At 37.5% G+C, this 24,429-nt stretch overlaps 1 protein-coding gene across 3 annotated transcripts in view; it reads left to right on the plus strand.

The window, feature by feature from the left end:
• Sidpn (bHLH protein similar to Deadpan) overlaps window positions 1–22,018 on the plus strand; it is a 33,307-nt gene extending 11,289 nt beyond the window's left edge. The window contains exons 1-3 of one of the 3 annotated variants that reach the window (XM_072887408.1): window positions 3,139–4,536; window positions 11,279–11,506; window positions 18,149–22,018. In XM_072887408.1, the coding sequence (XP_072743509.1) occupies window positions 4,372–4,536; window positions 11,279–11,506; window positions 18,149–19,165 (1,410 nt within the window). In that variant the 5' untranslated portion in view covers window positions 3,139–4,371 and the 3' untranslated portion in view covers window positions 19,166–22,018. Of the gene's footprint in view, window positions 1–3,138; window positions 4,537–8,784; window positions 10,971–11,278; window positions 11,507–18,148 lie in introns of those variants that run through there. The other 2 variants (XM_072887409.1, XM_072887410.1) reach the window with 2 other exon arrangements.
• The last annotated feature ends 2,411 nt before the right edge of the window (window positions 22,019–24,429 follow it).

Here is a 24,429-nt window from a genome sequence, read left to right on the forward strand (position 1 = left end):
TAAATGATTCAAATTTCCCTCTCTATATTTTGAAAGGGTAAGATAACCGATATTCGCGCATGACATCATTACGCGAAGCACCTACTATAAACGTGTGTTAATCGTCCTGATGTCGCAATACGTTCTCTCTCTCTCTCTCTCTCTCTTTCTCTCTTTCTCTCTCTCTCTCTCTCTCTCTCTCTCTCTCTCTCTCTCTCGCTCTCTTCTTCCGTAGCGCAATAAAAAGTACGCGGCCGAAATAATGACCGTTTCGCTCGAAACTCTCTGATTTCAGCCAACGCGCGTCGCGTCGCTGTGTCGTCCGACACATTCCCGCCGTCGCTTCGCACGCTCGCTCACCTACACATTCGCAACACGTACTCATCGCACACATACACGCACAATCTCCCTCTCTCACACGCACGCTTGGTCGAGAGGCGCGCGCGCGTGCATGGGTATCGCGCGCTTGATGGCGCGCGTGCCGACGACGGCGGCAGCGGCAGCGGCAGCGAAGCCATCTCGCTCCCTCGGTTCCCTCGGCTCTCTCGGCTCTCTCGCTCGCTTTCCATCGCACGCTCGTTGCCTCCCGCGCGCCTCGCTACTCGTTCCCGCGTTCCGCCGGCCGCCGCCCCGAGGGCTCATCGCCTCGACGAGCTGAGCGCCGGCACGATTTGAGCTCCCACCGCCACGCCGCCTCTCTCGTTCTTCCCCCCCTTCTGCCCCCCCCCCCCCCTCCTCCCTCGTCTGCCTGCTCTACCTTCAGCCGCACCGTCGACCGCGACCCGTCGCGTCGCTTCGGCGTTTTTCGCCCCTTCTTCGTCTCGCCTACTCTTTGCGGCTATTCCGTCGCACATGACGTGCCGCCGCCGCCGCCTTTTCGTGCGCGTTGAGAGACGAGAAGATTAAAGGCCGACGTGCGCGCAAATCCCAACGATTCTTATCGCGTGCCAAACCGCGCGATGCGTAGAAGCGCGCGCGACTCGTCTTCTTTCTCAGGCGTGACGACGTTTCAGCAACAATCGCACGCTGCTTTATATCATTTGTAGGCGATGTGTAGATCGATATCGGCGACCTGCTAAGTATTACCGACGCATTTCACAGGTGACTTTGCGGTGAACGGAATATCTGAGAGTCACGGTCGAGTTTCAAGCGAAAAAATGTATTAGTTTATATTTTATTTTTTTTTTATATTACCTTAATGATGGAGAGTTATATATATATGTATATATCAGAGTTTGGATATCAACCTATTGTTAAAATGTTGAAGATGTTGAAGAAAAGGGTAAAATATTTCAAGAGGAGTTAATATGCTCCAAAATAAGTCGAAAATCTTAATAAACATTATTAAGAATTCGCAAATGAACCTTTTTTAAAATATTTGTCATTTTTTTAACTACTTCAAGTTTATTTTTATTAAATTGAAAATAACTTTTTATTATAATTGACACAGAAAAAAAAAGGATATTCTTATTTTAATAATATCTTTAGTTTTAAAATATAAATCTTGAGATCATATTGCGTTAAATAAAGAAAATTTGCTTGAATGAAGATATTTTATATGGTTCAACCAAGAAAAATATTTTTTTGTTATTTCAGAATGATTTTCTTGAATGGAAAAAATGTTGGATAGAAAATAACACATGTTAAAATCAAAGATTACAATTTTCTTAGAGTCAAAATAATTATTGTACTCTTGAAACGAAAATTATAGTATTGAAATAAGACTATAATATATATATATATTGTTGAAATTTTAGATTTTTAAATTCTTGTGAGAAGATTATAAATTGTCGCGTATATAATACAATCAACGTATTCAAATGAGTATATAAGTTTTGATTTGATTTACTTTTTTTTATCTACTTGACTGACTTTTTTTGTGTAAAAAATAACACAGCTGATTTTTCTTTTGTCTTATTATATAGGAAAAGTGTTCAAAATGACTCTTTTGCCTCTATGCAGATCTTGCATCTTCGCAAAAAGGCATATCGTACTCTTTCAAACACACCTGGGTTCATCCTGATTGTAACGCAGACTTCTTGTATACTTCAATGTATGATGTTTCCATAAAAAATATTTATGCTAATAGATAAATTAAATTAACAACAAATAAGTTAGCGTGAAGTAAATTAAATTAGTAATAAATAAAATTGCAAATATCTTAAAAACGGTTCATTCACAGATTCTTGTTTATTAAGACTTTTCGGTTTATTTTGGAGTATACTAAATCCCCTTAAAATACTTTACCCCTTTTTCATCACTTTGTACATATATATATATATATATATATATATATACGTTCAAAGTTACTGTCTTTTCAGGATCTCTTTTTATAAATACTATTATTGTATAATACTACAAAATTCTTTCTTTATCATGTTGCAATTTCTTTATTATATTTTTAATAATTGAACAGAATCGCGAAACTTTTCCCTATCATATATATGTACACATAAATAATGTAATCAACTATGATTGCGTACCTATATCCAACAGAGTTGTTCTTAAGCAAAAGGAAGATAGAGAAAAAAAGGGGCGCGAGTATCTTTTTCGCACGGTGTCCATCTTCATGCGTATAAACGCATTTAGTCGGCGTCGGCCGCGCGCGCGGTAGAGTTTTAATTCTCATTTATCTCGAAAAACCATAGGAGTAGGGGTAACCTAACCGAACAGACATCGATTAAAAAAAAAAGCAACAGAGAAAGAAAGTGAAGGATAGAACGGGAGAGAGGGAGGAGAAAAAGATCCACCGATATCCAAATCGGTTCCTGCTTCGACGCTGCTTCACGGTGGCTAGGCAATAAAGCGGCTGTGAGAGAGAAAGAGGAGGAGAATGATAAAGAGACGAAGGCAGGAGAAGGATGCGACCGCGACAAAACGAGCGAGCGTGAGCGAGAGGAGGACGGGAAGAGGAGATGTCCGCACGTAGCCGCAGGCAGGGGCGCGCGTGAGCAGGCAAGCGAGCCTTCCGACCGACCCTCCCCGCCCGCCCCCGCCACCCGCCACCCATCACCCACCATGCCGCGCGCGTCGCGCCGTGCCATGCCACGCCACGCCGCCTCGCGTCGTGTCTCGCCTCGCCACGCCGCGCCACGCCACGCCACGCCATGCCATGCTATGCCATGCCATGCCATGCCATGCCATGCCATGCCATGCCATGCCATGCTATGCTATGCCGTGCCGTGCCGTGCCGTGCCACACCAAACGGGCAAGCTATCCGCTGTGCTCCGGTATCCCCCTCCCCCACGCACGACCAACCACGACGCGAACCGTCTCTTCTTTCCCCTCTACTCCTGGCACCGCCGCCCTCGCTGCCGACGCGCGCGGCCTCGGCGCGCCAAGCTCGTCGCGTACAGCCGCCAGCAGCTACCGTTCACCGCCTCACAGTTCGCCACCGACGCTCGTTGCGCGAGCACACGTGGACGATTTCAGAGTCAGATCGCACGCGTTGCGTGCGTCTTGTTATCGCTGACAGTGAGAGCGACCTTCCGTACGCAAGTTGACACGAGAGTGGATTATCTCGTTGCACTTTTGGATATTTGTGAGTTTGCATTTCGCGAGCTCATAAGCAGAAATTTTCTGTACTTTAAACTGTAAAATTCTTTTTCGAAGAGCAAGATCGAATCGATCCCTATATTCGATTCTGATATCAATAGAGAAGCGCGCATCATTCAAGAGTATTATTATAAAACGGAACGTTATTCCGCCACTCGAGTATATGTGAATATAAGTGCATTTCGATTGTTTATCTATTAACTCGGAGTGCACATCGTGAGACAATTATCGAAGCGAACAAAGAATTGGATAAGCATCAACGGCAAACACGCGAGCCACCAACGGTTGTTACGCTCGCGAGTGACAAGTGGTTCGGCGACGCGTGGTTAACCACGTGGCGCGGTGTGCGCGCCGGTGTGTATAGCCGCCTGTGAGTGGTGTGAACTTTCGTAGAACTTTCCTTTTCTCTGGACGTATTTGGTGCGCCAAACGATCGAATCGCGCGTGCGAGTGACGGACACGACGGACAAGTGACAGAGGTCGTTGGTCTCCGTTGGTGTCGCGTTGCGAAGTGGTTTACGATTCCAAGCGACTCGATCGTCGCTAAGGAGAACTCTGACGCGCGTTGTCACGTGTTTGAGTTCGTGTTCCGAGACTCTTGGCCAACGTGCTACTTGATCTCTCGAGATACTCGAGGGCATGGTACAACGGTGATTAGTCTGCAATATATCATCGCTAGTGCCAACAGCAGTCGCGAGACAAGCAATAATCTGGTGGTAGTCTGGTCTCGCGCTGTCCCAGGCCGCCGCGAGATGCTTAGAGCCTCGGTCTCCCAATCCAGCCAATCACGTAGGGTGCTGCTGCGATCAGAAACGAGGGCCGTTGCGGCCTGTTAAAATGACCGCGCGTCTACACTCGCTGAGGCATCAGGAGAAGAAATCAGCCGGCAGCAACCACAGACAACATCACCAGCATCAACAGGCCGTGCATCAGGGTCCGAGCCCGGCACCGAGCCCCAGTCCCAGTCTCAGCCCGAGCCCGAAACACTCGGACGGACGAAGAGTGAGTAAATATATTTTTTAGAAACAAATACAAGAAATTTTTCGATTTGAAAACATTATTGCATGCCAATGTATAAATTTTTTAATTAAGAATTATATTATTTGTTTATATTTTACGAAACTTATGTAGAAAATTTAATATCAGCGATGTGTTATTAATTATTCTCAAATTGCACAAATATATTTACAATATTTGAAAGTAGAATTTAGAAAAGTAGAATAGAAATATACATAAGCGCGAATAGAGATAATTTTATTAGAATTCATTTTATAGATTTAAAAAATACCTGATCAGAGTCGTATGGAGATGCGTCTTATTCGTTACATCCCTTACAGCGCATGACCGCATAATTCCAGATCGTGATTCACCCTACTTTCCAATTCTCCTGCGCGCTTAATTTCCGATCGTAAGACCGCTGGCGCGAACCCAATGCGGGGCACGTGTCTTGTTTACAACTCATTATTCTGCGTCTAGACGAGAATCCGCTAATTAGTAGTTGAATCTCCAGAAACATATGAAAAATCTTATAACACTCGTATTAAGTGCAGTTGAGATGTTAATTTCGAAAAAAAATTTGAGTAAAATTTTTTATTTATATATTTTTTAAGAATACTAGTCAAACTACATATTTATATATTATATCATAAATATGCATGTACACATTTTTACATATATATATATATATATATATATATATATATATATATATATATGGATAAATAAAAATACATATAAATGTATAAACATAATAATGTGAAAGGTAAAATGGGGGTAAGAATGTATTTTTGTGATAAAGTCACTTGTATAAAATATGTAATCATTTTAATACATTGTTTTATTAAATTATTAATTTTATATTTTGTAAATATATTATTTCTTCGAATATTTTATATATTGTTATATATATGTTAATATTAACACATTCAATCTGTTTATATCAAATGTATAGATGAGAGCTGATAAAAATTACTATTTTAAAAAACGTACAAAATAAATTATTTTTATTTTTATTTATTTTTCAAGGATACTAAATAAACTTTACACGATATTAATTATAGATTTGCATGTACACACACTTTGTATATAGTATATAATATTACATCTGAATGTAATGAAAAGACAGATAACGTTACGATCTTGGCCGTTCCATACCATCGTAGCGAGTGGTGGCTTTCAGCGCGACTCTGGGAAAAAGTTGGCGACTAAAAAAACTTGAATGCATAAAAAAGTCACGAGCTAGGCATTACTTGTGTCCGCGGTACCTTCTCTCCTCTCTCTTTCTAATCATCGCAAAGTGGGTCATTCTTGCAATACGGCGGATTCCACGAGATTCCGGAATTCGAAGTTGCGACCTTCGCTCGTTTCCGGATCGTAAAAAAACATAATCGCTCGAGGCATAAAAAGAATATCGTTCACCACGTGGACATGCTATTAAAATCGCGCGGTGAAAAGCAGAATAAAAAGTGGTTCTATTAGGCGCGCACGTTGAGAGACGAAATATAGTCGCATGTAACTGAAGGATGTTTGACATTAAGAATGCAAAAAAGCGATAAACTTTTGATTGACATTATTAAAACAATTCTGATCATATTGTTAGCCATGATATCTGCTCTCTGAAAAAACACGGAGAACTTGAATTTCCAGAGATTTTTTATACCTGAAAGAATCATGGAATTCTCATTGAAATTTTATTGGAATTTAGGAAATTTTTTACAAAATGATTCTCTCTTTGACGAATTTTGCTCTTATATTATAAACAATCGGTTATCTACTGTGAATGTTATCGCTTTTATTCATATTGCGAATAATTAGCATTCTTTTTTATATTCTTTCGAGATTTTAAAAAGTGCTGGACAATCAATTTCGAATTTGTCATTGACAAGCGAATTGCAAATAATAAAACACATGACAAAGGTATTTCCTTATTTCTCTTTGTCACGCGGCGACACAGAGCAAATCGCAAGGGCACGAACGATGCGTATATATGTCGGAGTCTTGTATAACGTCAATTTGCGGTAATTGGACGCATTTACGGGCGATTATTGTACGGATCCGAACACTCGCTCTCGCACGCGTTGTCAGCGTCGTAATTCAAAGGTGTAATTCAGATTATCCAATTAATTCGCCAGAAATGCGCCACCGAAAACACGCTTTTTCTCCTGCTTTTTTAGTTTCTATATAACACACTGTTATATTTTCCAAACTTATACACTTGATAAGAAAAAAAATGATATCAATAATAAAAATGATATTATGGTAAATAAAATTTAATTTTCCTACACACACATATATATATATATATATATATATATGATTTATTTATTTAAATGCAAAGACAGAAAGAGGGAGAGAGGAAAGTATGCAGGTACGAAGAAGGAACCGCTCGCTCCGCGAAGTATATATCGCGAACGTGGCGGGAGGCGGGAGGTGGGAGCCGTGCGTGACCGGCGCGGCGGTGCACGCGTGCGTCAAGTGCTGCCCTTTTAAGGTGATCCGAGTCGCGTGAGAGTACACTCGCTCGAGCGACGCGTCTCCTATTAGGAAAGTTTCCTTAGCGGCGACGAAGGGCGGCAACTTTGCGCACTCGTCTTTATTAACGGACCGGATTCGCGGCGGGAAATACACGCGCCACCTGAAATATCACCCTACCTTAATAGCGCGGAAATTTTAGTTTAAAAAAAAAAAAGTAAAACAGAAAAAAAAGAACGGAATATATAGCAGTCAATAATTTTAATAATGTTTCATGACTCGAAAATAGTAATAAGTTATAAGAGATATAAATATTAAAAATATAAAATATAAAAAATATATAAAACATTTTACCAACAGTCTTTAAAATCGTATAATTGAATTATATTTAAAAGTGTAAGTTGGGATTTAGTAAATGAAGAACATGTCTGTACGAATTTCTCACGCTTAATCAGCAGTCCTTTTCCATCTCCTTAAGTGCCCAATAAGAAATTCGTAATCCTTATCGCGTCTACATTCTCGGATTATCGTCGTTGAGAAATCGGAACGATAAATGAGGGAATTCCTGGACGTATTGAGAGCGGAGAAGTCTCATGGGATTTCGAAATGGTAGATGAAGGAGAAATGGGAAGGGGAAATACGACGGACGCTGGTCGCTCCTGTCGTCGTTGGATGACCGTATAATTGACGGCTCTTTAACGGATCATCGTTATGTGCCCGGTTTAATTACCTGTCGCTCGTTGCCCGCGCATTTTATTCGATTTATCATAAGCGAAACGAAGGCATACCTCGTTCCGGGCAATTCACATGCCAGATGACAATGGAATGAGCGAATAGCACGTATACAACGTCACCTCTTCGGAATCAAACGAGAACAACGATCAAAATATATCGAATATTTCTTTGTTTTTCAGAAAATATTAAATCTCTGGTAGTAAATTAAACAATTTTATTGTCTCTTTACAAAACAATTATTGAAATCTTACCTTTAATAAAAAAGAAAAATATAATTGGAAAATAGTTCATTTTTTAATTAATATTATGAATAAATGCCAGCCTCCAAAGTTTTCGTGTTTGGTACAAATTTTGGCGACACTTAAAAGAAAATTGACGTTTAAAAAGCTCTTCCTAGATAGCCATAAAAGTAATTTAATAAATCTGTATATTTAACTAAAGAAGTGTTAAAGTTTTTCTGAATATATACATACATATTTAATATATATTCAAAGAAGGTGACCGTGACCGAGTACGGTCAGACTGTTAAAAAACAACGGTCTTAAAAATTCCGAGTATTCGTGAAGTTTGCACGACGGTGGTGATTCATAACGCCGTACGTGACGCGTTGAGTCGCAAAAAAAAAAAAAAAAAAAACCGGCAAGCGACGAGACGCGATTTATCGCGCGTAACGCGCTAATCGACGGCACCATCAAAGTCACAGCGTTGCAAGCTGTCTTCCTTTTTTCTGCGCGCACGACTATTTTTCATATGATACCGAGTGAAAGAACGTCATGACGATCTTGAGTTATCTCGAGTGTGACGGAGTTATCTTTCGATACCTATCGGAAAAATGCTGCAATTTAGTCTCGCGCGAGGGAACTGTAAAGAAAACTGAATACGGATCGCTCATGATGAGAGAGGCATTTGTTCATTTTAAAAATGATGAAATAAAATATTTAAAAAAGTAAAATTTAATGTTATTAAATGACTTTTATTGAAATATAGACAAGCGGAAACATTTTCTTTTCATTCTCTTTCCAATTATTAATATATTTCAAGACGATTCTTTATCAGTAAACATTTAACATATTTATTATTAATACATATATTATATAACATATTTATTATCAAATTTTCTCGATAAAATTTCGGACAGATACATTATTCACAACTCCAATTTCGATACTAATTGTAAAAATGGTTCAGCAGATGTCAATTTTCAATCGCCAAATATATAAAATCAAAACAAAAGAAAAAAAGGCTTCATCCACTTAACCCAGTTTTATCTTTCGAGCCTCGTCAAAACGACATTTGAACACCTCTATTACGAAATTCTTTTTCCACAGAGACACGCGTACACGCGAGAGACATCGTCCACCGCCGATAGACGCGCATCTAATCTCCTCCCTCTTCTCTTCTACCCGTCGTCTTTCCCCCTCCTTCGGACGCGTCTCTTGTAATAATAGAAGGACGTAAGAGTGCCGCGGCACAGTCGGCGATGACACGCGCGCACGTACACACGTGCGCGCACACGTATGTACACACGAGTATCGCGGCGCGTTCGTTTGTTTACCCGTCGCGACGCTCCCGTGTGAACGCACCGCGCGCCGGCTTCACCTCGTTTCCTCCCCCCCCTCCTTCCCCCTCCTTCCTTCTCCTTTCTCTCGTCCCTCGTCTTCGTCGCACTTGTGCGTCTGCGGTCACCGGCTCGCTCTATACGTCTCGTTGCTTGTTATCCTTCTCACCGACCGTTCTCTATCTACGTCACTCTTGCATAGAGTAGTCGCGGCCTTCCCTTCCCCTCCCTTCCCTTCCCTTCCCTTCCCTTCCCTTCCCTTCCCTTCCCTTCCCTTCTCTCTTGAGTTGAAGCCGACTTTGTTCGTCCTTGTCACTTTATATCTCGTTCGCTATCGTTCTCGTCTTTCCGTGCTCTATACCTATACCTATACCTATACCTATACCTATACCTATACCTATACCTATACCTATACCTATCGTATATTTTCCCTCTCCCTCTCTTTCGCTTTTTCATTCTTTCGTTTTTCAGATCCCTCCTAATCCCTATAACTCCATCTGCTCTCGTCGCTCCGCGCTATATATCCATAGGTCGCTATCTTCGTCTTTTATATCTGTCATCTCCTTCTTATTCGAATGCAGCTCTGTAAATCCATCTCGCCTTTTACATCGTTTTTGCCGTCTCTCTTCAAACGATTTTTTTCTAGTTCTATCGTGAATATTTAGAAGTCTTCTCTCTTTCGGCAAAAGTGCCTTTGTGCAGATTTGGCCTCGCTATTTTGCACACTATTTTTTTTTTTTTTGCAACATTAACGTGTTACTTTTATCTTTCTTTTGCGGCGATTCTTAGTTTCTTTTTCTTCCAAACTCTGCAAATTCGTTTTCGTTTCTTTTTTCACATATATTATGAACGTTACTTCTATCTCTTTCATTCTCGTATAGTATTGTTATCTCATTATTATTCCCGAAACGGAGATATTCGTTTGCCCATTTCATTTATCACGCATAGTTTTTTTTTTCCTTTTATTTGTTTTCTCATTTTGACATGAGCATGTGATCACGTGATAAATGCAACTAATATAAAAAAATACCCATTTTATGAATATTTAGTTAATTTATAATACAGACGAGTTTACAATGCACTTGATTAATAAAGCCTTCTAAAAAATTTGAAATCTTTAGGAATTCCATATTTCAACAGTCAATATTGATGTACTTTTTTTAGCGAATTAGCTTATTATGACGCACACATATACCGAAAACGTTGCATGAAAAATAAATCTCCTTATATGCACTTTTAGAACACCCGTTGTGTATGTACGCCTTCGGATACTGACTATGCCATCCATTTAAAGTCTAGTTCACTTTATCCGGTTCTATCTTCGCTCGTCTGCGACTACCTATCTTACATCTCTCTGTCGGAGCTTCCACGATTTGTCCCCTCTCTCGCATCCGTCTCCGAGTCGTCGTGAAACGACATCGGCATTTGGTCAGCAAGTCGAAAGCCATCAAAAAGTGAAGGATTTGCTGGAACGTAGAGATGTTCGCAAGGGACTGTACTACAAGAAAAACCGCGTACTTTCTATAACTGGAAGAATTTCGATATTCTATAGATTTGACAGAAAAAATGTAAAATATCATTGGCTACAGCAACTTTCTGTGAAACTGAAATAAGACGGAAGCAAAAGTAAAAAGCAATACTAAATATTCTTGGAAGGACGGAAATATCTATTGTAAGGAAAAAGACGAGAAGCCAGTCTCGTCCAACTCGGATCTTGTCCAAATCTAAGCCTAATTCGGTCTATCCTCAATTTGAGTCTGTCGCATCTAATATCTTTGACGATACCCTAAGTAATCTGGATTAAATATGGATTTAATTTACACAGAGAGAAACAAAATTTATTTTTCAATTTTTAATTATCGGGAATAACAATTGTGTACTTCAGAATGCGAATATAACTGCTATGTTTTGATTTAAAAAAAAAATGCACATTTTTATTAAGACTTGTATTTAAGAGGTTTGTTTGCACGTTTTTTTCAGGCCAACAAACCACTAATGGAAAAACGACGGCGAGCAAGGATCAACCAATCTTTAGCGGCGCTGAAGGCGCTCATTCTCGATAGCGCCCGCCTAGAGAACACCAAACATAGCAAGCTGGAGAAAGCCGATATTTTAGAGCTTACGGTCAGGCATTTGCAACGACAGAGATCGCTCGCTCAACCCGGCCTGTCCAGGTACAAGGCAGGATATCAGGACTGCTCAAGAGAGGTAAGAACACATCATCATTTAGAAACGCAATATTTTTTATAATCGGTAGTTTTTTTATCACGCAAACAATCATTAAAATTTTAATTCAACGATATAGAAAACTATTTTCGAAACATACATTTTTGCAATATTATTGCAATGTATAAAGAGCTAAATGTCTTCAAAAAATTCTCGAAAATGATCAATATCAATAGAGAACAAGATGATTTCGATGCGGACAAGTATGCGGCTCTTTTTTACGTTTTTTTTTCACTATTATATCCGTACATTTTGTCAGTAAGGTGGCACAAAAAAAAAAAAAAAAAAAAAAAAAAAACGGGCGGAGAGAGAGGAGAAGGTGGTGGAAAAAAGTCGAATTCCAGCGCGTCCAGGGAGCGTGTAATCGGAGAACTTGGCGGAACTGGTTCGTGTTACACGGTGAAAAGGGGGATGGAGAAAGAGATGGATTCTATCCGGTGAAGAAGGATCCACCGAAACCACCCTGTCTCCTCCTCCTCCTCCTCCTCCTGCTCCTCCTCGGATGACGAGAGATATCTAACGTATCGGGTTGTCGTCGGAGAGTCTCGCGTGACTCCGCGAAGCTCACCCACCGCTCGTTCGTTAAAGACGTCCAGACGCGAAGCGAGAGGAAACTCGTTGAAAGCGGACACCCTGTAAACGCCGTCACGCTGAATTTGCCGGATAAGCTCGAGGTCAGGTCTGGTCGCGTTTGTTGGAGAGAAGAGACTTCTAGCTTTCGCTTCTGCGCAAAGATTTAGTGTAGAGTGATCGGAATTTTGTCAAAAGCATAATTTATCTTTCTTCATGTAACCGATGTATAGTGAGTGTAAAAAACACATTGGCTGCACAAGGGAGGGAGAAGAGAAAAAAAAAGAGAAAGAAGGAGAGAGAATATAGAAGAGATCTATGAAAATCTAATAAAAATTATTTTGTTGCATTTTTTATATAAAGTAATAGCTCTTTAAAATTGCATACATGTATATATTTTTGGCTATATTATATCTTCTTTGTGCGATTAGTCTTATTATTTACTATAACTGTTTTCTCAATTTTCTTTCTTGAATGTATTTAGTGCAGACAAATTGTTTTAATATATTATATTATATAAAATTATTTTTTAATAACACATTGAAAAAAATATTACTATTGAATGCAATGCTGTAAATTTTTATCTTATTAGCTTATAAAAAGTCGAGAAAAAAAGCCCTAATTAATCGCAAAATTTTAATCGCACAAGGATACATAAAATGTAACATAGCTAAAGAGGATTTATATACAATTAAAAAAAAAAATATTTATTAATGCATTAGAGATTCTTGCCTATTTATATAATCAACGCTATGTATTTTACACTGAAATATATCTTTTATACGGTTAATTATGTTACACCACCGTAATAATTCAATCTATAGAGTATTGTTGTTGTTGTCGTCCTGATAAAGTTTCGCTACTAACGACGAATGTTTTTTTTCCCCCGAGTACTTGCACGTCGCGGTACTTCCTCGTCGATACGCGACGCGATACGCCGGTCGTGGCGCCAGGCATTTCCCGTCATATATCTTCATCGACGCGGCGTGCCGCGGAACTCGAGGCGACGATTGTCGGCTCGCTCGCTTCGACAAAGCGCACTTGTCACGGCATAAAGCACGATCGCGCGCGCACGCTATACCTCTGTCGCCTTATCGGAACATTCACCGATAAAGTCGCTTGATTTCCCGACGCTCTACAATACCGCTGCTTGAAAGATGCGGCCGCAAAGCTCGCGGTTCGTGATTTCGCGCCGTGACAGAAACAAATACGGTATGTACTTACTGCGTCGTAGAAAAATGACGAAATAGTAAAATGGGAAAAAACCTATTTTTTTTTCTATTTTTTATATCAATATATATTCGAATTTATTATTGTACATGTAGAGGATCCGGATTGTGATACACATTTGTTATAGGCTATACGTTCAGCAAATATTTGATGTTTCGTGCTCTTATATTAAAGTTTGATAAAGCTATTAATTATATATATTTTATTTATTTTAGTGGTTAACATTTTATTATTATATACGTACGTTACACATATATATGGCTAATTGAAAAGTTTTGAGGCCAACTGTATATTGTGCGTGTCCTCCCTTCCCCCTCCCATGCGCAGCTGCGCAGCACGGTGATGATAGCTGTCGAGGCCAAGGTCTTTCACACATGCATACGGGTATAATCATATTCTCACGGTTTGTAATTCGATATGTGCTTTACGGTAGTGCAGACAGATATATCTTCAATCGCGTGTTTCGCAAAGATGTGCTATCAGAATCTGCCTGAAAGAATTGTGATTAAAAGATCATTGGAATGTTTGACCAGATATACGTGACGGAGATATTGAAAATAAAGCGGCAGGAAAAATTTTTCGAAATATGCAATAGCGAATTTTGTGACATCCTGTTTAAGAGGAAACAAATGTTTTGCCATACTTGCAGCGAAATGGAACAAATTGAAGCACAAATTGAGAACGAAACATTTTTTTATAATCTTGACTTATTGTAAGTTAGATATCCAGTCCCGAAAAATATTTGCGAGGAAAAGGGTCTGGTTTTGATAAAAAAAAAAAAATTGGAAAAGCTATATCGCATTGCAAAATTCGTTATTATACACTCTTCGATAAAATTTAAAAGATCGTAGATTGTAAAGGGAAATTTTTTCATGACATGTCAACAATTTTAACAAATAAACAGTATAAAATTTCAAAATTTTTTGATCAATAAAAAGAAACTATATCGTAAATTTAATTTTCGAAACATTCTTTGTCTATTATTACTAATCGGGTAAATATCGGTTTTCGTATCAAATTAATTAATGATTGAATTAATGTATGAAAAAAAATATTTTTCGAGCTTTAATTTTTTTCTTAGAAAATGAAATTTTAATTTATTATGATTTTAATGGAAAAAATTTCTAATGTACATTCGAAAAAAAATATATATATAATACACAGTGTAATAAAACAATACCAAAATATTTTTGATAAACTTACAGATATAAAAAACTGCAATACTCATGTTTAAGATAATGAATAAGTAATCGGAAAAATTTCTGATTTGCATTAAAGAAATTTACAAATTAAACACTCTTATAGGAAATATTAAATATTCTTATGGGAAATGGATAAATTAAGAAAACAATATTTAACATTTAACTTTCACTTTTTATATATTACTTCGCAAAATGATGAAAATAAGTAACATATATTTTCCGAATACATTTATTTCGTTGATCACTTTTTTAAATATAATTATGGTAATTTTACATAAAAGTTCAAAAATTCTATGTGCATATGTGTGTGTGTGTAAGTCTCTTGAAGTTGTGTGTGTAAAATTTGTCTCGGGTGTTGTAAGGGGATCAAATTCCGCAGTACTCTATGTTTGGGGAGTCGGGAAGAGCGGTGGTAGAAAGCGTGCCAGAAATTTCGGACGGCGAGACGAGCGTTGCCGGGCGGGCTAAATCACGGTACGTGTGATATACGAGGCGCAGCGTGGGCGGGCGAGGCAGACAGGAAGGAAGGAAGGAAGGAAGGAAGGTCCCCGCGGGACAAACTTTACGGCCTTATAAAACTAGCGGTCGACCGCGGCGACACACGTCCTGCAGACGTGTGCATGCCTGCAGTTTCATTCCCGCTTTCCTTCCGTCATCTCGTTCACCTCCGACGAAAGTTTATGCTCTTTACTCTCTCCGCGCGCGCGCGAGCCTGGCGCCTTCGCGAACACGATACACACGTATACTATACTCCGTTCTTCGTTTTTTCCGTCAATGTCGGGGAATGACAATGATCGCTTTGAAAATTTCACGTGAAAATTAATAGGTTCTGACGATAAAAAAAAGTTGCACAAATCACTATTATAATACTTTGAAATAAATCTTACTTTAATGAAATTTTATATATTTTTTATACATATATATTTATATTTAACTCTCTTATTCTGTATACTATTGTTTTTGCCACCCTCTAACCGTACAGGTGGGTCAGCGTATTTTTCGATAAGTTTATTAATGTGTAAAAGTATTTTTAAAAATCTGAAGAAATTTATATACTTTCTTTATGCTATTAAATAAAAACTAGACTGATAAATTTAAAAATAATTTGCTTATCTATATTTTACGATCATTCGTTTTCGAGAAATTGACGGTGTTAGAAAATTCACGGGCAAAAATAGTTCATCAAAAAAGTTATTATTAGAATTAATATTACATGTTCAAATTGTATATATTGTATTATTATAGTATATAACGTATACTTAATAAAATATAAAATACCACAGTCTCTCTCTCTCTCTCTCTCTCTCTCTCTCTCTCTCTCTCTCTCTCTCTCTCTCTTGATATTTTGAATAATTTATAATCTTTTTTCTTTTTATTTTTCAAAGACGTATTTAAATATGTGATTATATAAAAAATTGTATTTCTTCTAATTATTAACGCGATTCACGCTCACATACAAGAAACCAATGCGATCTTTAAATGGCGCCTAAGTCGTCTTCTATACCTTTCAAGCGTTTCGTGTTGCGGCGGATTTGGTTGTTTTATTTTGAAGCAGCGACCCATAAAAGCTCTTTCTTTCTCTTTCTCGTGCGTTCTCGGCGCTGCCCGCAAAATTATTGTCCGCTGGTAGCGGCGACGATAATTTCGCCGGCTAGCGATGCGCGCGCTCGATACGCCGACGTGTGAATTATAGCACGCGATACGCTACGCGATTAGAGATCAATCGCGCCGCTTCCGCCCGAATCGTTTCCACTCGCAATTCAGCCCTCTTCCGGCCGCTATCCTGTCGTAGCAGTCGCACTCTCTATCGATTTTTTTAAACTTCTCGCAATTTTTTTTTCTTCTTTTTTTTTTTGTTTATATCATGAAGTACATAGTAATTTGTGTAGCTTCAAATGCATAATATTTTTCATATATTTGAAACTCTTATCAATCATATATAAATTTCTCCAACTGTGTGGAATATACAATAAAAATGTAAAAACACATTGATATTCTTCGATTATAAAAATAAAGATATTTGTCTTCATATATGTACATATGCGCGTGTAAATGTATATGTGTTGTATATACATCTAGTTGAATATAATAGATGTACTTTGAAAATCATGTGATTTACATAAAAAAATAAATATATGCATATATATATGGAATATATAATACACACACACACACACATATATATATATATATATATATGTATGGAATATATAATATACATATATGTATATATATTATATACATTAATCTTTAATTATCTTCGAATACCAAAACCATATAAAGCGCATTATTGTAAAATCCGCTCGGATTGAACGTTAATCAGCAAGGCATTCTAAGTGCGCGTTAATTAGCGATTCGCGGCGATAGCATGCGGCCGCGTAAAAGTTGGCATTCGACGGAACGCCGCCCAACCGAAACGAGTTTAAAGAGCATTTTATCGCACCGGTCGTTATCGTCGGCACGAAATAAATTATGGGCCACGGGTCGCAGCCAAAGAGAGAGAGAGAGAGAGAAAGAGAGAGAAAGGGAGTATATATCGGATAACAAATAATCATGCGGCGCCGTTACTCGACCGAATCGCGGATTAAAGAGCGAAATATTCAATTACGACCTGGTGGTCGATAATAACTGACGCACGATACCGCAGCTCGCGGTCGCGACAGCGGAATTTTCACCGCAACGCGATATATACGTATTTTTCCGGCGTTGTGACTCGCGCGGATATGTATTTACAATGCTGCTGCTGCTGCTGCTACAACTCGCAAAAATTATTCTTATTTTTATGGAATTATAATTTTTTGTAGAAACAAACTTTATGTTTGATTTTACGCGAGAAGAATTAAATTCTTCGAAATAATGCAAGTCTCTTCTACATATCCACTGTATATTAATATTTCTTTCTACAAAATTTTTAAAACATATAGAGATAGAGATAAAAAAGAGATTTATCCTAAAGTATACATTTCTCTTTCTCTTTTTGCACAACTCTTGCGTGACTCTTTATTTATAAGATTTGTATTATATAGGATATTCTGAAAAAATTGGTGGTATAATTGAGATAGTATTAATTTTATTTAATCGAAAATGTAAAACAAAAATTTTTCATGTAAGATTTTATTTCTAAGAAAATTAATCTTAAAATTTAAAGAATTATAGTTTATTTTTGGAAAATAACTTAGTTTTTTTTAAAATCTTGAATTTCTTTTAACGAGCTAATTAATTTTTTATGTCATATTTCTGACTTGACAACAATTGTTAATGTATAAATGTAAATTCTATTTAGTAAAAGAATTTAAGTTGCACTGACAATAAAAGAAGAAATGTTATATTTTAATCATCACTATCGAGATAAATTCGATAATATATATAATATACAAAATTGTTGAAGGTTATTTGAATTAAAAAAAAAAAAAAAAAAAAAAAAAAAAACCTAACATGTTATCAATTTTATAACTTTTTAAAATCAATTTTGTGAAAAACAGTCTCGTAGAAATCAAAATTTATTGCACATTTTGATATAAAATTATTACCTTTTCGATTGTATAATGAGTGCAATCAGAAGACATTCTATATATTTGCGCCGATGGTCAGTGTTTGCATCGCCAATCTGTCGTTTTTTCAGGTGAGCCGCTATCTCGATGCGCCGGATATTATCACGGGCAACACGACGCCGATGGACCCGGCTGTGAAGCAGCGGCTGCTGCGTCACTTGGACAGCTGCGTCTCGGAGCTGGATCTGGATCTAGGCTCGCGACCCGATAGCGGTTTGGGTAGTAGTCCAGGTAGCGTGACGGATCGCGTGGTGGGAGCGACGAGTCCAGGCCCAATGGATCATCACGTACCGGTCGGTCCGCACTGCAGCGCCGCTGCACTCACTCCGGCCGGCCTGATCAAGTCCGAGATTCCGGATATGGTCGAGGCTGCCCGGCCCGACAGCAGCACGACCGCCGGCGATGAGAACAACAACAGCAGTCGACCAACATCCGCTTTTAGCCAGGTCAACCCGGCGACGTTGGACCCGCATCATCCGCATCATCCGGCTGGTATACCGGTCGATCAGGCTTCCACGTCACAGCAGAATCCCAACAACATGCTCTCTGTGGTACAAGTTATACCTTCCCGATTGCCGGACGGCCAGGTGGTCTTCTTGTTGCCGAGCCACTACGTACAACTTGCAGCGGCAGCCGCGGCGAACGGCATCAGTATTGGGCCAAATCCACCCACGGCGATCTGGGCGGCGACCAACATGTCGCTGCTTAAAGCCACCGACAAATTGGTGAAACGACCGCACGACGATATCGGCCAGGAGTGGCAGGATCCCACCGGCGGCCTCAAGCCCAGCAAGAGCCCGAGGATGGAGCAACCGGAGCAGCCGCTCGACTTCACCACGTCCAAGAAAATAAAGATTGCCAGCTCGAGAAGCTCGACCGCGCATTCTGGCGCCGTCGATCACCATCATCATCTGCGGCAACAGCAGGTTTCGGCCCGTCTGCCGACCGAGCCTTCCGGTGGCCCCATCGTTCATGAGGACAGGCCGTCTAGTCACGCGGACAGCGAGATCGCCGTTGGCATACCGTCTCCGTCGCCTGTCGGTCAGCAACCCGTCAAGGATGAAGAGGGCATGTGGAGGCCGTGGTAAAGGATTCTCTCAGTCCTCTGTCTCTGTAAATACAAATGTATCTCGTGGAAGAGAATACACGCGAAACCGGAACTCGTACCGGTGCGCGACTGCGTCGTCTATTGCGGAAATCTTCTTTGGTTAGGGTAAGATTGTGTGTATATGTATGTGTGTACGTATATATACATATGTATACATATATATATGTGTATATACATACATATCTCTCTCAGTATGTAGATATATGTATATATATCTAGGAAAATAATGTCGACTCTCGATCAATGAAACTGACACAATGTGATTTGCAGAAATTATACGGGATTATTTGGACAAATATATAGAAAGTACTTTAATTAAACAGAAACTAAACTTTTAATCGGCTTTTTTCTCTGAATAATCTCAATATTTGAATAAATTAAAAGAATAGAATGGTTTAATTACAATAATATTAAATATAACTAGTTTTTCATATACGAGTTACATACACGGTGTTTTACATATAAAGTGTTATCAAATATTTTCTTCTAAATTTAACATTTCGAAAATTTGTAGGATTTTGAGGAAGAAAAAAGTTGATGATCTTGAATTTTAATTAAAGTCATTTTTAAGGATTATATGAAGATCAATCTAGGTTTTTTAAATCTAATCACTCTAATATTTTTACCCTATAAAATCTGACGATTTTTGTACGATGTCAGATTTCAGAGAGAACACTTTATGTGAAACATTCTGTATACATTCATAACATTGTAGATGATCTTAGATTATTTGAAAAAATAATGTTGCCGTTGACTAGAAATTTCCAATGTAAAAAAATCAATCTTTTTCCGCGAACAATGATATAAAACAGTTTACATAATTATAGAACGATTATTATATTTATTTTAAACTACCCATATATACACATACAAATATTCATCTTGAATTAAAGAATACATTTCTAGGCGAAAATGCGTGTATACTGCGGAAAAGTGCTCCAATTAAGGTACAATATTATTCTTTAACGAAAGTAGGCGAGATCGAAGAATAAAATCACGAATATTTCTTTACGTTAATACTGAAATTAGTAATGATACAATTTTGCGAGAATGCAATCCATCAAAATTACGCAATCGACAAATACTTTCATGAGTATAGGAAATTAATACGTTCTGCGAATATAGAGAAGTTGAATGCTAATTGACAGGAATAAAAATTATATAAAGGGTGTTCCTAAAATTACTATTTTGCAAAATAATAGAAATTATAAAAATATTTTTAAAACATAAAAAAATATATATTTAAACAAAATATATACTTTATGTTGTATCTTAATTTAATTATTAGTTTTTATTACAATCTCATCGATGTCTCTAAAGATCTCAAAACGATCAATTATTTTACGGATTCCACAAGTAATCCATAAATAACAATGGACATACCATTATGTCAGTATAACAATTTTAAAATAAATAGTTATTTTAAGAGCACCCTATATATCTTTTCACGCACCTCTGTAAAGTATTTACGAATTTTAGGAATGTATCCAGAGAAAGAGAGAGAGAGAGAGATAGAATGTGTGTGGGTATCCTCCAGAGATATATATATATGTACACATACACATACACATATGTGTATATATCTCCAGCAATCTGAATTTCGTTTTCAAGGCGAAAAAATACTGCGACTAACTTTTTTTTCGCCGTCGCACCATTTGCTCGCGTGGAAACGAGTACACGGAAAAGGCGTATGCGCATTCTCGCCTAATAACGTCGCGCTCTCGCGCTCATGACGTCAATGGTATGCGCGTCGTTTCTTGCGACGGCGTTAATGAAGCCTTTAATTTGCATCACGCCTAAAAGTGCCGCAACCGCTAAATTCGCTGCAATGCCGTTCAAATATCGCGTTTGACGCGTCCGTTGTGTATTGCGAGATTTTCACGTCGCGATGACGTCACCTGAGTGACGGAAGCGACGACAGTCATAACAGAAAAACAACTTAGGAAATAAATGCACCGTGTATATTTCTTTTTAAATGTTGCATAGACCTGCTTCCAAAAAAAATTACAATGAAAACGTATTAATTTTCGTTTGACTATTCTAGCTTCGTTAAAAATGGAGCTTCCATTTTTTTTTTTAAATATTTGTAAGAAAAAAAATGTTTAACTCAAATACGGAAATTCGTTATCTGTCTTATTTTAATTTGTATTTACGTATTCCCTTTCGATTTTTTTAAAAATTAATCCGAACTACTTTTCGCTTCTCTGTCGAAGAATCGACACGAAAGAGGCAAGAACGGGAACGACTCGCAGCTAAATATGAATCTGAATGCCAAAGCAGCGTATATGCGAGATAGAATTGTAAGATATATAGATGCCTAATGAAAATTTCTGCAATTTTCCTCGCAAGAAGACAACAAGGGGGCGATCCCAGCTTCTCTCGACGGAAGCGATTGATCCCTTCTTGTGCAGTTATGCGAACGACAAAGAAAATAGTTTTGACGTAGTTGCGCATTACAAGATAACTGTATGTATGTAAATGACGAAGTAATTAGTTTACGATTATGGGAGAAGAAAGTGAGAGAAAGGACAGTAAGAGTGCGAGAGAAAGAAAGAGCGCGTGCATTTTAGTCCGCCATTCGTGTACATAGCCTCTCGATAACTATTGCTCTATTTGCGAAATATAGATTTATTTTGATGTTATCTAGGTGTATACGGCGAAAGAAAGAAAGAGATAAGTATGTATGTGAAGGCGCGATTAATAAATCGCGGTTCAACGTAGCGAAGAATCACCACCTAATTTACGTCTGTAATTGCTAAATATCCTGGAATTCGAATTCCTTATTCAATGTACTTAGAACGGTCAATATAGATATATATATTGAACTGTACAACAGGCTGTGTTTTATTTACTCTGCCTGCTAATTAAACGAGATCAACATCCAATGATTCTCTCTGATCTGTGATCTCCATCTTTCTTTAAAATATATGTACCTATATATATTTTAGCAGCAAAATAAAGGATTGTTTTTGTTCTTTTTTCTTCAAAGATCAATTCTAACATTCAAATAAATTTTAATGTTACGAACATAGATATGTGTGGATAATAATTAATGATCGTCTCAAACAAAAGTAACTAGTATATATATAGAATATTTTCTATAAAGTTACGAAGTGTTTTTTTTTTTTTTTTAAACTTTCCGTCATACAAAAAAATATTTCAGACAAAATTTATAGAGTTTCAAGAGAGAAAAGAGTTGATAATCTTAAATTTTAATTAAAGTTATTTTCTAAGGTCATGTAAAAGTTAATCTAGTTTTTTTTTATAGAAGCGATCTAATTTTATATATATATTGCCTCCTCTCACGGTATTTGGCATAAAAAGTTATAAAGATAAGAAGGCCAAAAATTGAATACAAGATATTTTATATTTTAATTTGACATAATTTTACATAAATTATGTCTCGTAAAATATTTGTCGATTATCTTGCCTCGATACTTTTCTATACAAAAAAAATGAGCGGAATCAATTGGTATAAATAAAAAAACACATAGTTATTCTTAAGAAAAATAGAAATTTGCAACGAGCAGCTACATATTTTATCATTTCCAAAACTTTTAATCAAGTAACTGAAATTTTTTTCGAAAGAATAAATTCTTTATACTTGTGTAAACATTTTACAGTAGTATAATTCAAATCTTTTTGCACTTTTCTCTACCTTTCATTGTTATTTGGCTTTAAAATATAATCCGAGAATCAACCAAAGATCCGTCAGATCCGATTATTATATCTTCGCCTGTTCTTTCTTTTTTTTTTCCGTTACGATTCGACCTTCGGCAAATGCCAGGGAAAAAGTGACGGTAGCGATAGGATCGTTAATGCGATTTTTTCCTGGCCATTAAACTTTTTTGCCCAGAACGTCCCGAGTTCTAACGACCGCGCGCGCTACCAGAGAAACCGATTACCGATCGTTAAGTCTGCCTGTTTGCGCCGCGTATACATATATGTAACTATAATGTGCGTAAAGTCCGCAAATGAGCTAAACTCATTTCCGCGACTCGCGTCAGTTTGTCGGAAACCAGTTTATCGGTATGCGAGATTCGATGCATGATCGAATATACATGAAACAAAAGGCTCATTTTTTTCCGATAAGAACGACAAGAATTTCTTAGAAGGCAGGGATATTCATCGTTTGAAAGTTACTTCGTCGCATTTTTTATTCTTCTTCGATTTTTTTTTCTTATGGCTGAATCCATCTTGTACGTATTTTTAAATTCGTAGATCCTTAAAATCGTAGAGATTCAAAGCATTTATAAAAACTTATTTTACTTTTTTGATTGTTAAGAGCAAAATTAAAGTAAATTGGCGGCAACCGCATTATATAAACGCGAAAAAAAAGTGATTATCATTATTCGTCAAGCTTTAGTCGCGCGTTGTACAATTCGTCTTTACAGACGAATTTGACAAGCGTTTAGCACGATACAATTTTTTGTCGTTTGGCAAATATATATATGTATAAAATTTTGCGCACGCGCGCACGCATACACACATTAAAGCACATATAAACATAGATAATAATGGATCAATTCTGCCGCGTAGATCAAGTTACGTGATCGCGCAACAATTACGGTAATTATAGATGAGAGATCAACTAATGAGCATAATCGTTCTTCAGGAATGAAGAAGAGAGAGAGAGAAATTTGAAATATTGATGCATACTTGGTTTCGATTGTTTCTAGGATGAACGAAAGAATACCAAAAATTTATCTAATCTTTAATCTAATATCTAATATTCTTTGTTGGGCAAACAAATCCTATATTATTTTTACGTTTAAGGGGATCCAAAATTACCGACAGAACATGAATTATAGATTTTGAAAATCTCTTTTTTGGCTACAAGGATTGATAAATCCTTCTTCACAATTAAAGTACTTATAAAAACAACACGCGGGGACTAATAATTTCATATAAAAATGATAAAAAAAGATGACAGTTACGTCGTAACAATATTTATTTAATATAAAAAGTTCTATGGTATGTTCGTGTAAGAGATATAGCGTTTGAAATAACATAACAGAATATTAGTAAACTTTTGGAAATGCCTTTAGAAGCCTAGTAAAAAAGATTTTCAAAATCTGTAAAAAATTACTCTCGTGCATCTGTGAGTGTGCGAGATTAAAACACAAACTCACGTCAAACGTAATTTCTAAAAGTTTACAAATATTCCGTCATGCAATTCCTAGCAGAAACCTATCTTATTTTGTGTGTATAAATTGCAAAACTTTTATATTAAGCAAATATATT

This window comes from Anoplolepis gracilipes, chromosome 3, assembly GCF_047496725.1.
Source record: "Anoplolepis gracilipes chromosome 3, ASM4749672v1, whole genome shotgun sequence".
Lineage (NCBI taxonomy): Eukaryota > Metazoa > Arthropoda > Insecta > Hymenoptera > Formicidae > Anoplolepis > Anoplolepis gracilipes.